The 13647-nt window shown below is 42.2% G+C and overlaps 1 protein-coding gene across 5 annotated transcripts in view; it reads left to right on the plus strand.

Moving 5' to 3' along the window:
• Positions 1-13647, plus strand: part of dtnbb (dystrobrevin, beta b) — a 31217-nt gene that overhangs the window by 1285 nt on the left and 16285 nt on the right. For 4 of the 5 annotated variants that reach the window (XM_035168645.2, XM_035168647.2, XM_035168649.2 and 1 more), the window contains exons 2-10: positions 1122-1168; positions 3153-3220; positions 3514-3594; positions 3705-3918; positions 6214-6299; positions 6602-6756; positions 6880-6985; positions 7409-7575; positions 8802-8926. In XM_035168645.2, coding sequence (XP_035024536.1) covers positions 3154-3220; positions 3514-3594; positions 3705-3918; positions 6214-6299; positions 6602-6756; positions 6880-6985; positions 7409-7575; positions 8802-8926 — 1001 coding nt within the window. In that variant the 5' untranslated portion in view covers positions 1122-1168; position 3153. The remainder of the gene's footprint in view (positions 1-1121; positions 1169-3152; positions 3221-3513; positions 3595-3704; positions 3919-6213; positions 6300-6601; positions 6757-6879; positions 6986-7408; positions 7576-8801; positions 8927-13647) is intronic. The other variant, XM_035168646.2, reaches the window with a different exon arrangement.

The following is a 13647-nucleotide window of genomic DNA, read 5'->3' on the forward strand; positions in this document are numbered from 1 at the left end:
ATATGTAATTAAGATGACCATGTTTTGCAACTGCCTTCCTGGCCCCATGAACCCTTAATCCTTACTGGGATGGAGTCATGAATTGCCCACTGAGCTACAAAGAGCCTCACCACAGTTACAAAGCCTAAAAATAGCTGTTTTGATTTGGTGCAAAGTAGTTTTCCTCCGACCTTAAAATGCAGCCATATCTGGCGGTTGTGAAAATCGTCCGAGTCGGTTCACAGATCATTCCCTCGGCAAAAAAAATGTGATTATGAATTCATGGTTTCAGACCTTTTTTTAAGCAAATGGGCCAAACAATCTCTTTCAGCCTCTTAAAAGTGAAGATTTTCTGCTTTTCTTTGTTTTATATTATTGCAAATTGATTTTATTTGGGTTTTTGATAGCTCTTCTCCACTTATTTCTCTATTTCTTAATTGATAGAATAATAATTTGTTGCAGCCCTGATCACACATATTACAATTTCATTGGACGAGGCCTTTCTGAAGACCCTCGCTGGTGCCTGTTAGCAGAAATAACAGCCTCCCAACACAGAGAGTTGCAAGTTGGTGACCGGAATGAGGCCCTGTCATAACACTGGAGGTCAGTTTGAGAGGAAGGGTGGGTGTAAACCGAGGTGTGATGCAGAAGAACATAAAATAGACACGCCCCCTTCCTCCTGAGGGTGGAAGAACCTTGAGTCCTCCGTTGGTCAGCTCCAAGTGATCCAGACATATTTCGGGAGCTCGGTCCGAGGCGCTCATCAGTCACCGGCCAGCCGTAATGTGCTCTGCGTCCATTATCATTAAGCGGTTCCTTTGCAGCTCAGTCGGTGTCATTAGCCCACAGGATGCTGAGCTGCTGAGCGGGATGTCATGGAGAATTATCATTTGCACAGACCATGGGCACTGGAGTGTTCCCCTGCCATAGCTCACCGATATCTCCACAGGAGGAGTGGGGGGGGGGGGAACAAAAGCACAAATTAGGAGTTAATGAAGTCCTTGAAGGAGGGAGAAAGAAAGAGAAGGCAGGAGGTGTTAATTACTTATTTAAAAGTCAGCCATGTGTCATCAGAGAGGAATGGCTTATTTTTCATAGAAATGCTGATATCAAGTGAGACTAACTCTTCATTTTCTCCGCAGGGTTGACGTTTAGGGCTTTTCGACGTTTGACATTCAGCCAGCGACAGGTAAACACTTTTAAAATATCCTTAAAATATTACATACACTGCTGAAGTTATTACCTATAGGCACGTTTATTTGTTATGTCTTACTGAGAACAAAGAATATACCGTAAATGTGTACCACCAATGTGCTGATATTACTAGGAGGTAGAGCGGGTTATCCACTAACCAGAAGGTCGGCGGTTTCGATCCCAGTCACCTCCCACAATCCCTGTGCTGAAGTGTCCTTGGGCAAGATATTGAACCCCTAATTGCCCCTGACGGCTGTGTGGGCAGTGTGTGACTGACGTGTGATGGATAAAGCGCCGAAAATAGATGCATATAGCTGTGTGTGTGTGTGAAAGGGTTTGAGTGGTCAACAGGACTTGAAAGGTACTATAGAAATACAGACCAATTACCATCTACTATAAATGAATAAATGACTCACTCCACTTTAAAAGCCCTGATGATAAAATAGTAGACAGAGGCAATGAATGAAATAATCAAACCTGCATCGTTTCAAAGGGAACTCGTGTTCTATGAGTATCGAGTTCAAGTGTTCAACAGTGAATCCTTTTTAAAAATGTCACAATTGATGTGGAGTCTGGCATCGTCACAGATTCCATTCTCTGTGTTCCTCCACAAACAATGTGATACCTGCATCCAAAGATTAAAGCCACTGTGGGCGAAATTAATTATGTCTGTTTTTAAACAGTTGCATTATGAACTTTATCTCTTCGATTTTTATCTTTGTGCAGTTTTTGTCGAACTAAATGAATAATCTCAACGCACTTTAAATGACTAGTTTGACCTTTTAAGACGGGCGCTTATTTTCTTTCTTTCTGTTTAGCACAAAAAACAACACGGCCAAGAAATAATCCGCCACATAAACCTCTCGTAAAAAAACCCACAAACTTGTCGTTTTTACACGTTTTTACAGATTAAATAAACGAGATAGCATGTTTTAATTAACCAGCTTTGCAGGTGCTGACAGACAGATTTTGAACAGAGTCGGACTGTTTCCACTCTTTGTGCTAAACGAATCCAATCAGCTGCTGGCTTCTTATTTACTGTACAGACCTGAGCGAGCTATCACGCTTCTCATCTGACTCTCAGCATGAAAGAGATTAAGCCCATTTCCTAAAAATGAAACTACTTTGAATAGAAGGAATTTTGTCAACGTTACATGGTCAACGGGCTGGATTTATATAGAGCTCATAGTCTTATCGACCACTCAAAGCACCTTACGATACATCATTGACGTTAGTGTTTAGTGTCCTGCTCAAGGACATTGGAGGAGCCAGGGATCGAACCGGCAACTTTCTTACTATTGGACGACCCGCTCTCCCTTCTGAGTCACAGCTGCACCCTGTGAGCCGTCACCGCTTTATATTCAAGACACTATCTTTTACTTCTGGTTCTCACTGCTGCCCACACCTCCACGTTTCACTGATTTTAAATAGAGATTAAATGATACAAAATGGCTGCATGGTCAGTGGGCTCATATGATTAAATTAAGGTGTCATAAAAACTCTTTAACATCATTTCTATAACCGGCTTCATCATTTGTTAAAAAGTCACATAATCTTTCTATCCATACAAAGGTAAGAGATGACTAACACAGTCCTTGATGTTCAAGGTGAATCACGAACACGAAAGAATGCACTGAGTCCTTCGGTGCACCAGCTCATCTGTGCATTTCCAACATTTAGCTTTGACCACGTAAGAGAATTTCTACTCTTTACGTCATGAAATCACCCCAAAGATAATGATCACATGAGGATTAAACCCTCCAAATGTTGAATTATTAGGTTTTGGGTAAACTTCTTATTTTCTGGAAACATGTTCCTCATTTTGCATAAATGACGCGTGTGTGTGTAAATCCTGCTCGCTCACACGGCACATTAATGATTTTGGACGATAAAAGGGAGGGAGCTGTGTGTTGCGTATTATTACCATGCTGCTGTCTGAAGAGCGAGCGCTGCATGCTCTGCTGTTTGATGTGCCACAGGATGATCGAGGAGGGCAGTAAACGAGGCAAGGCCATGGTGGAGAAGAGGCAGCTCTTCATGGAAATGAGTGAGTGGAGTCGACTGAAAGAAATCTCTTTTCACTATTCATAGCCAGCACCGGCATCATGTAAGTCTTTGACGGGCTTGAAGTTGCACAGGAGGAGATGCGTGGTCCCTCGCACGTATATATTTGATTTTCCCCCCACACAAAGGGAGCGATGGTGTTTAAATGTACCTCCAGTGAGCCTGACTGCATTTGTACGGTGTTTGGTTTTATTCCATTGAAGTGGACAGGCATCCATCTGTGAAAGCATTTTGTGTGAAATTCAGTCCCTGCTTTAAATGCATTTGTTTTTTCAGGAGCTCAGAACTTCGATGTTATCAGACTGTCGACTTACAGGACCGCCTGCAAACTGCGGTTTGTGCAGAAGAGATGCAACCGTAAGAGCACGTATAGATTCCTATAATCTGTTGTGATCAGTAGAAAATAGCCAAAGCGGATACAGACAGAGTGATTGATGGCAGCGTGTCCGTTTTGCCCTCCCTCACAGTTCATCTGGTGGATGTCTGGAACATGATCGAAGCCTTTCGCGACAACGGCCTCAACACATTGGACCACAACGCTGAGATCAATGTGTCGCGGCTGGAGACTATCCTGTCTTCCATCTACTACCAGCTCAACAAGCGGTTGCCCACCACCCACCAGATCAATGTGGAGCAGTCCATCGGGTTGCTGCTCAACTTCATGGTGGCCACCTATGACAGGTAGGAGGCGTGTGGTCACCCCCACCCCCCCCCCCAGAGTCTAGACCCTGGTGGTGGTTGATGGGAGCGAGAGAATGTTGAGGATCTGAATGAGATGAGAAAGACTTGAGCTCTACATGAGCTCTGGATACGGAGACTGGAGGTGATGGAGGAGGAGGAGAAAGGTCACAGCGAATCAATGACATCGCTGCGACAGAGGAGAGGTTTCAAGTTTGACACCAACATCGTGATTGGCTGATTGAGACTGAGACAAAATCTGATTGGATTTAACATTATCATGGGGAGAGAGAAAGAGAAACCGGAATGAATGGGACACTGGGAAACTTTTCCTGATTGAACTGATGCTTTTCTTCATAAAGATTATTTCAGCCACTAAGGCCTTTATTGATAGGACACGACCTAAGTGTGAAAGAGCAAAGGGCCAAGTTGGAACCGACTAATAATGATAGTAATAATAATAATAATAGCAATAACCTTATGCAGTTCAGTTCAGTTCTCCACTTTTGTCCACAGGGGCCACTGTTCTCACCTTTAACAACAGTGCAAACAAACAGATGTTATTTGAGCACGTGCACTTGACAATCAGCTTCCAAGCAGGTACTCAGTCTAACATGTAATGGTAATGATAATAATGATAGTTACTGCTACTTGCTCTATTGAAAAAATATTCCTTTAACAGTCAGGGTTGAATCATTGTCATGACCAATCTAAGCAAAGAGAAACCCTGCATTTTTTTAATGCATTATATATATATATATATATATATATATGATATTTTCTGTCTATGCTACTACACTGTCTTATTTAAATTCAGTAGTTCAAGGAAATTTATTTCAGCTCATTAATTAAAGCATTTAAAATATTATAAAGCAAAAATACACACAAAACAAAAACCAAGTGTGTGGATTGTCTGCGCTCCCTATCACCTTTTACTCTGGGAAATTGTGTATTTATCTCTTATTTTCTGCTATTTCATAAACCAAACAGTTGTTTTCATTAGTATTTAATTTCCCAAAACAAAGGTCTGAATGCTCTTTCCAAGAATCATCCACACTGCCAGAGGAAGTAAAAAACTGAACCAATGTAAACAATACTGTTGATGTGTTTTTTAATCGTAGACCCTCAATTTACCAATACTTTTAAGCTCACAAAAATGCACATTAACTTAGTACTTCCCATGATAGATGGTACCCAGACTTCACTGTACAAAAAAAGCATCAAATCAGGATTCAGGCCTCAGATATCTTGGCAATAAGCTGATAAATGATTAAAGAAGAAATACAGATGCAGTTTTTCCATCACACCACAGATATAAAAATGCGCTGCATTAAAAAAAAATGCTCGATCAGCTGAAGATCCCCGCTGATGTTTTACTGTATATGCCTCCTCTTAATGTGTGCTCTGTCCTCGAGGCCCCGGACGCTGCGCCTCCTGGAGCACGGAGGTTTATTATTGACCGTAAAGCTCTTGTTCATTATATTTACCTTGTGTGCTCAAATTGATTGGCAACTTGCCCTTTCCCATTCAATTGGTTTACTTTTATCTGTAAGGCCACTCCGGTCCTACCTCCCCCCCCTTGTTATTGCTCATGCTGCCGTATCTCTGGGAAACCTGGTGGAAATGACCGTCTGCTAATCACAGGAAGTGGTTTCGCGATCTGTCCCTGAGGTCCAACCGGAATTAGGCAGAAGAGCTTTCATGTATCTCTGTTACCTCTGCTCGGAAGTCAGAGCTAAATGAATCTGAAGTGAAAGAGCTGCCCTCTCTCGGCAAGTTAAAGAGATATTAGGGTGTCCTGAGGCAGACTAATAATGGCCGTGTTAAGCTGTGATTTAAGGCTTAGATTGAGAGTTTTGACCCTTTAGGACCAATAGTACACTGGTGGCTTTAGTTTATATACTTTCTCACAGGCCTTGCTGTATGTTATATCTACCATGGTACCTTCATAAAATGTAAAATGTTAATCTTAGCATTATTCCCAGTTTGAATGAAGGTTTCAGACTAAATGAAAGAGAATAAAACACATCATGCTTTTCCCTGCAACCAAATTTTGGATATGACTGGTAATAATTTGTAGAACTGTATATAATCTTTTATTAAAGCCATCAGTGGCCTATAGCTGTGTAGTCGTTGCAGACAAAGTACGGCTGAAGCAGCAAAAACCCTGAACCAGGCTGCGTTTTATTGCTTCTTGATTTAAATGTTAATTAAGACTAAGATAATGTTATTCCCTCCTCCTATAAACCAGTAATCTCACTTCAATTCACCAGATTTAACTTCTCTCTCTCCTCGCAGTGAAAGCCATGGGAAGCTGACAGTTTTCTCAATGAAAGCAATGCTGTCGACAATGTGTGGAGGGAAAATTGTGGACAAACTACGTTGTAAGTACATATTTGTCTGTTTTTCACATAACATGTCAGTAGATTTTCTAAATGACCTCCATTTAATAAAAATAACGTTTGTTCTGGTTATTACCTGAACATGCAGTGTTTTGAATGCCTCCTGTAGTTGTTCAAATCAAACACACGGGGGCACTGTTGAAACACACTAGCAGAATTCATTTGCAGTGCATGTAGTAGCTGATGTGTATATTCATTATGGGTCATGCATCATGTAAATATCAGCAGCGTGTTTACACCATATTTTTAGCTGAGGACAACATCTGACACGTTCTGTCTCTCAGATATTTTCTCACAGATCTCTGACTCGAGTGGCATCATGGTGTTTGCCAAGTTTGATCAGTTTCTTCGGGAGGTGCTGAAACTGCCCACAGCCGTGTTCGAGGGCCCCTCGTTCGGCTACACGGAGCATTCGGTGCGGACGTGCTTCCCTCAGCAGGTGGGATATCCCAACACCCCTACCCTCTTCTTCTTCTTCTTCTTCCTCTTCTCTTTCTACTTTTTAAACTTTTAATAACGCACACCTCTCATTGGACACACGCGTGTTTGTGTTTGTATCTAGAAGAAGATCATGCTGAACACATTTCTGGATGTGCTGATGGCAGATCCTCCTCCTCAGTGTCTCGTGTGGCTGCCACTCATGCACCGACTTGCTAATGTTGAAAATGGTAAGATGTAGAATTGATATTGGCTGATTCAGAGGTAAATATTACTTATAATTTACTACAATTACTTATATCCACACTGTATTAATGTTTTTTTGTAAGGACGCACAAGTTAGGGAACCTAATATGTGATATTTCATCTTTATCTGTAACGTTAATTATATCCGTCAAATAAATGTATTTGTGTATAAGGCCAACATTCCCTCTGAAATATACTGGAGTACCAGCATTAGATGACATAAAATGGATACACTAACATAAAGTACAAGTACTTCAAACTTTGAATGAAGTACATTTCTGGAGTGAATCTACTCAGCTGCTTTCCACCACCGCTTTAAATCTGACTGCATGCAGAGGTTTTAGTCAGTATCACTGTGAGTAGAGATAAAACGGCTCTGACTGAAAATCCTCCTCTTCACTGCTCAGTCTTCCATCCGGTGGAATGTTCATATTGCCGGAGCGAGAGCATGATGGGTTTCCGGTATCGGTGCCAACAGTGCCATGGCTACCAGCTTTGTCAGAGCTGCTTCTGGCGTGGCCATGCCAATGGTCCCCATAGCAACCAGCACCAGATGAAGGAGCACTCGTCTTGGGTAAGACAAAACCCTGATCGCTCTCAATTTTACATTGTGTCGTTCCCTTTTTATAGCAATTCAGAAATCAATATCTCTCCTGGAGCAGTCATCCGTCCTGCTACATGTCCTGCAAACCAACAGGGATTAGATGGGTTTTTACTTATTTTGTGCAAATTAAATTGTATTGATTGAAATCACCATGTTGCCAAATTCCCTCACAGCTCAGTCATTATAGAATAAATGGAAATAAAGGAAGACATAGACGCTGGATCCTAAATCCAATTCCCGTCCTCCTTGGTTTATTTGTAAAGAGAAGAAACGCATTGTCTGAGATGTATAAAAATCAAATGATTACATTTATCAAGAAGGTAATGTTCGATCTGTTCTGGATGATTTCCTACTTTTCGTGTATATCGTTCGTCTGTGACATTGTCCACCATGTCATGTTGTTTTCCAGCTCACGAAACCATCTGCAATCTTCAGTTTTGGCATCAGTACGTGTTCTGTTCAGCTGGCACAATCATCGGCCACGTCCCTTTCTGTGACAGCTCATATCGCTGTGTCATTTCCTATGTGCTGCCACGTTTACTCGTATAATGACGAGTGTAAAATGTATTCATTTGTATTCCTGCTGCACATTTCACGGCAGTTAATTTAATAGGCTTAACATTGAAATTCTCACAAATTGAAAAGAAGAATATTATAAATGAACAACTGTTAAAAACATGGGGGCCTCCCTAGAGAGGACCCACTCCCAATGTAAATAAAAAGTATTTAAATATAAAGGGCCCATTCTAGGCTAAAGAAAACAATTCATTCAATTTAGATGAAACACACTTGTGAAAACATCACTAGGATTATTTTATATTGAATTTCTGCCAATAGATCCCTTTCTCTTAAATCTTACACACTAGACCTGTAAGACTTATTTTGTAGTTTCGACTATTTTTTCCGTGGCTTGACAAAGTAAAAAATCCACAGATTAGTCACAACATTAAAACCAATTTTTTGGATCTCAGCAGCAAACAAACCTGTCTTTGACGTAGCAGATGCAAGCTCTTCCTGAGTCTACAGCCGAACGCTGCTGATCCCCACTTTTGACACAGCAAACAGCCTGTTGACCTAGTTATGTAAATGTCTTCCTGAAGCGGCTTAACACCGTCTCTGCTGCACCCCCAACCGTGACGGCACCAGATACATCACACAAGGTGACAACACTTTGTTTTTTCCTGCTCTCCTCACAGAAGTCTCCAGCCAAAAAGCTGAGCCATGCAATCAGTAAATCTCTCGGCTGCGTCCCCATCGGAGAGCCGCCGCATCCTGTGTTCCCCGAGCAGGCCGAGAGACCGCCGGAACTCGCCCATACTGTGTAAGTGCCATTCCCAAGGTGTTTGTTGCCACTGTGTGTGTCATTAATGAGGGCTACCCAACCGCTGTGTTGATTAACAGCGCAGCGAGGCCCAGTGTGCTCATGATCTACAGTCTGTTCTTGTCATGTAACTGCCTCCATCTTTTCCATTTTCGCTGTCCCGTCATGACTGATAGATCGTCATCTCACGGAGGTGTCAAGCCCCTGATTATTTGCAAACGTGGAGATGCTGATATACTACACAGGTCCCCGCTGCTGCTGCCGCTAACGGCACAGCCGTCCTCATCAGTCTGTTGGCAATGAAACAGAGACGAGGGTGTAAATCTCACACTCCAGGCTTTGAAGCTCCTCAAAGTCATTATAGGAGATGCATTATATTCTGCTGCTGTCTTAAACCCCGCACATTCATTTACATTTCAGTTGAAAAATAGTACAATTTCCATAATCAATTCCACCGCAGAGAGGCATCCGCAGTCCATGTCGCTAAGGTCACTTCACATTTCCCTCATCGTTGTTGCGGCGGAACCCCGACACTTTAGGCCTCGATCTGGTAATGTTTCAGTTTTTAAAAAGTGATTCATGATTTCTGTTTGTGACATTAATAGGACAAAATGAGGAAATCTCTCAACTTTTCTCACCGGCGCTTTCCGCATTTCTCACGGCACATTTCACAACCAAACCCTGCTTCACATTCCAGTCACGAGCATCAATCTGAGCTGCCTGTATGTGCGTTTGCTGCTGGCAAGTGTCAGTGAGTAACTGATAGTGAGCCACATCACGGGGGAGAAAGTAGCTCAGCAAATGCCAAGAAAAACAGACACAGTGTAAACACATCATCCTGATTTCCTGTTTTACTGCGTGATAGATAACCATCATCGCTGAATCACATCTCACTTCCAGGCTCTGCCCACTGGAGCGAGGAGTCTTCTTTTTCTGCATTGTCTCCAAACTTATGCATTTAAGATGACATTTTTATTTGCACAATTTTTACGATGCATCACAATGTGGAGAATCGGTCGCTGACCCGGATATTTCTTCCAACCGAGAGAGGAGCTGATTGGATTAGCATTAGCCCGCGCAGTATAGCCTGTCTAGCATGAAATTACATCACACAAATAGATTAATATTGATTAGAATAGAATTTGTGGCTCAAACTCTTTTGGATTATGTTTCTCCAGTGTCCTCAGGAAACAGTAATCTGTGGCGTGGTTTTGTCTTTTTGTCTGAGAATATTGACTCATGTCCATTTGAGTCTCTCGGTTTGATGGAATTTGTCGCGCAAAGGTCTTTTATTGTAAATCTTTTCCTCTGAGGGATTTATTTTCTTGAAGTGAAGTGTCCTGTTTGAGCAGTTTTTCCTGTATAATGAATATCATGTTATTTACAGTGATGGAAAGTACATTTACTCAAGTACATACAGAATTTCAAGGTCTATAATCTTTAAGTATTTCCATTTTAATTTAAATCAAATTAAGATTTATCATCAAATCACAATAGAAGCTTATGTAAATCAATAAATGCAGTCGTCCCCAACCTTTTTTTCTACTAGACATTTCTCCTTTTAAACTTCTTAGAACCAAACAGGTCAAATGATCAAATATTTAATAAGAATAGCATAGCATAGTTATTTAAAAATATGGAGCTGTGTCACCTCTGAAATTGAAGATTGTGCGTAGGAATTTCCAGGAATTTCTTCCTTCTGTGGACAAAGTGCATTCTCATGCTCTCACAAATGGCATTTCAGGGTTGGTGGCACTGTGTGTGTGTGTGTGCGTGTGTATGTGTGTTCACTGACTTTAAGATATTGGATGTGACTGTTGACCCCTGAGACTGTGTCTGTCTCTCTCTATTGTTACGTCTGAAGCAGGGAAGATAGAAGTCTCCTTCTTTGATGAGGGGGGGCGGCTATTTGTGTTTCCATGTGCGTTGAGGTTTTTTATTTGTGTGCGGTGATTAAATAGCGCCTCTCATCAAGTGTGCAGTGAAAAGATGTTTTTAACCTGACAACCTTTCAAAGCATGTATTCATCACCGACTGCCATTCTCAGTCTCTGTTCCATATTTAGCTGTGTATGTCTTCAAATTTACAAAGAGACAGGCAAATATTTTTCCAGGAATATTTATATCTGCAGCAGAATACGCCCACAGAGGGGATTATGTACAGATTTCATTTTTTTAATAGTTCAGAATATAGAATGAGATGTGAGACCGTAACATTTAAATGCCAGCTGCTGGTTAGCTTAGCTTAGCGCTAGATAGGACAAGTCTCAACTTCCTCCTATGATCCAAAAACGAAGCCAAAATACCCCGGACACGAACACCAGAGTCTGCGCAGTGTCGATCGGGGGATGGAGCTGCGGTAGCGAGGTCCAGTCGATACATGTGCTTGACCAATCAGGAGTCAGTCTCAGCTGTCAATCATGACGTTTAAACCTCGTTTTAATATCATGAAAAAAGGGGAAAACATACCAGAGTGATAAAAGGTCACTTATCCACCTACATGGAGGAGGCTGGATTCATGACCTCTACTGTGGCCAGTCACCAGGAGGCAATCGAGACGCTTTGGCTTCACTTTTGGGGAGCAGCCATGTCCTCCATCTTTAATCAATGCTAGAAACAGGTGGAGTTACCTTGGTTCTCTCAAAACGGAGAAAAAATAATTTACAATCACCTCTGACACTAGTTAGCGTGTTATACGTTATCTTGAAATTGATATTGATATTCTCATCTAAAGGCTGCTGCGGACTAGATGTTTTGGAAAATCGGTCAAGAGTTGTAAATCCTCTAGTGTGCAGCAGAACTAACGCTCATTAAGAAAGCAAATATTTCCCCTAACGTTGAACTACTTGTTTAAATCCAACTGTAAATCTGCCGCCTTGAGCCATAATGTAGAAATATTAATGGACTAATCCCAATTTATTAACTTTCAATTTTAGAGAATTTATAGGTGAACACATTATCTGCCAATCACTCCCATGTGGATTTCCCTGCTGGCTCCTGAAAATCCTTCATTGCACCAGATCCCTCAGATGATTATTCACAGGAAAACTGCCAAACCTCCGGTTTTATTCTTCACTGACTCCGCTATATTGATGATGCCTCACAGAGAGAAAAGTATTGTTGGTATCGTAGAGCTAATGCAGCTAGTTGCCAATCCTGATGAATGTTGTTTGAGAAGAGGTGTTATTTCATGTTGTGTAACAGGAGACATCCATCAGCGTGGTCTCTCAGGTGTGTGTGTGTGTGTGTGTGTGTGTGTGTGTGTGTGTGTGTGTGTGTGTGTGTGTGTGTGTGTGTGTGTGTGAGACGTAGCGCCTGTGAGTGAGTAATAATGGCAGAATCAGGTTGGAGCGTCAAGTTTGATCAAAAGTCCCAAAGCGAACGGACATGAGTCTCCCGGTTGTCTGGCCCCCTCGAGTCGTCGTTGTCGTCTTCAGACAAAGTGCAGCTATTCTGATACTGTTGTGAAATATTTACTGGCATGTGAAAGCAAAGTCTAACGGCAAACTGAGCTGTGAATTGTCTCCCCCCACCCCCACTCAAACTGTCAGCAAGATTCTTGGGGATTTGTGTTTTGCACAGGAGTTATAGGTTTGGGATGCACTGTCTGTCTCAGGAACTCTAAATCTTTGATACAGCTTTCTTACCTTCAGACTTAGCCCTGCCTCAGACTTCCTCCGCTGGAAGACTTTCAGCGAGGAAAGTTTGAAAGTGGAAAATAGGCCTCTTACCTTACTTTGCATTAATGGGGCACACACTTTAGCGTCAGACCTCTCAGTGCCATAGCAACCAATTTTCCACTCTCTATATAATCCCCAGAAATCCCTTAATATTTCAAAATGCCTTCCTCTGTTTTACATCGTTTTTTTGACTCTCCGGGTCAATGCAAATTCCATCAGGGTCGTTAGAATGGGAGAGAGCAGGCATGTAATTCACTTTTCTGTGAGTACGATCCATTGGGGTTTTTTTTATGGCCGAGGCACCGGCAGCCTTGCAGGATAATTCGTGCACGGCTGCCAGCAGGAGGGGATGCTTCATGTTTGCGTATTGTTTTTAGCCGTGCATCTTTCCCAAGTAAAGTCCGTGTGTGTGCATCCTCCAGACTTCATCTCCCCTGATCCTCTGCCAAGTGCACGGACAGGGGGGTACATTGTCATTCTCGACGCACAGGTAGAAGGAGGATTAGCGCATTGCAGACTTTGATGTCTTAGTTCCAAAATGTTCTGTCAGTTCGCTCCCATTTGACCTCCAGGCAGCGGCTGAATGTGTGTGAGTGTGTGTGTGTGTGTGGCCGACTGTGAGTCCTTAATCAACATATCTCCAGTCAGCGAACCACAGCGCTGCAGATCCTGATGTGAATGAGTCAGGACTCCTGTTAGAATTAATCCAAATATTAGAGGGAAATGAAATTTGGCTACTCCGAAGCTTTTACGTAAGAAGAAGCTGGGTTTTTTTTCCATTGCACCCCACTGCGTACTCGAGAAGGACTGATGATTATTTATAGAAGGTTAGCTGTGAGGAGCTTTGACTTCTGTGAGGAGCTGAAGGTAAAATTGGGGAAGAGGTAAGATGCAGTTACTATAGAGGCCAGTTTATTGTACGTTTTCCCCCCCTGAAGGGGTGAGAGCTGCTTTTTGTTTTAGAGGTTTGCAAGTTGAGCAAATAGCATTTCCCTAATTTCCAGTGCAAGTGTGTTGGAGAGAGGTGGAAAGACGGAGTCAG

Source organism: Hippoglossus stenolepis, chromosome 10 (genome assembly GCF_022539355.2).
Source record: "Hippoglossus stenolepis isolate QCI-W04-F060 chromosome 10, HSTE1.2, whole genome shotgun sequence".
Lineage (NCBI taxonomy): Eukaryota > Metazoa > Chordata > Actinopteri > Pleuronectiformes > Pleuronectidae > Hippoglossus > Hippoglossus stenolepis.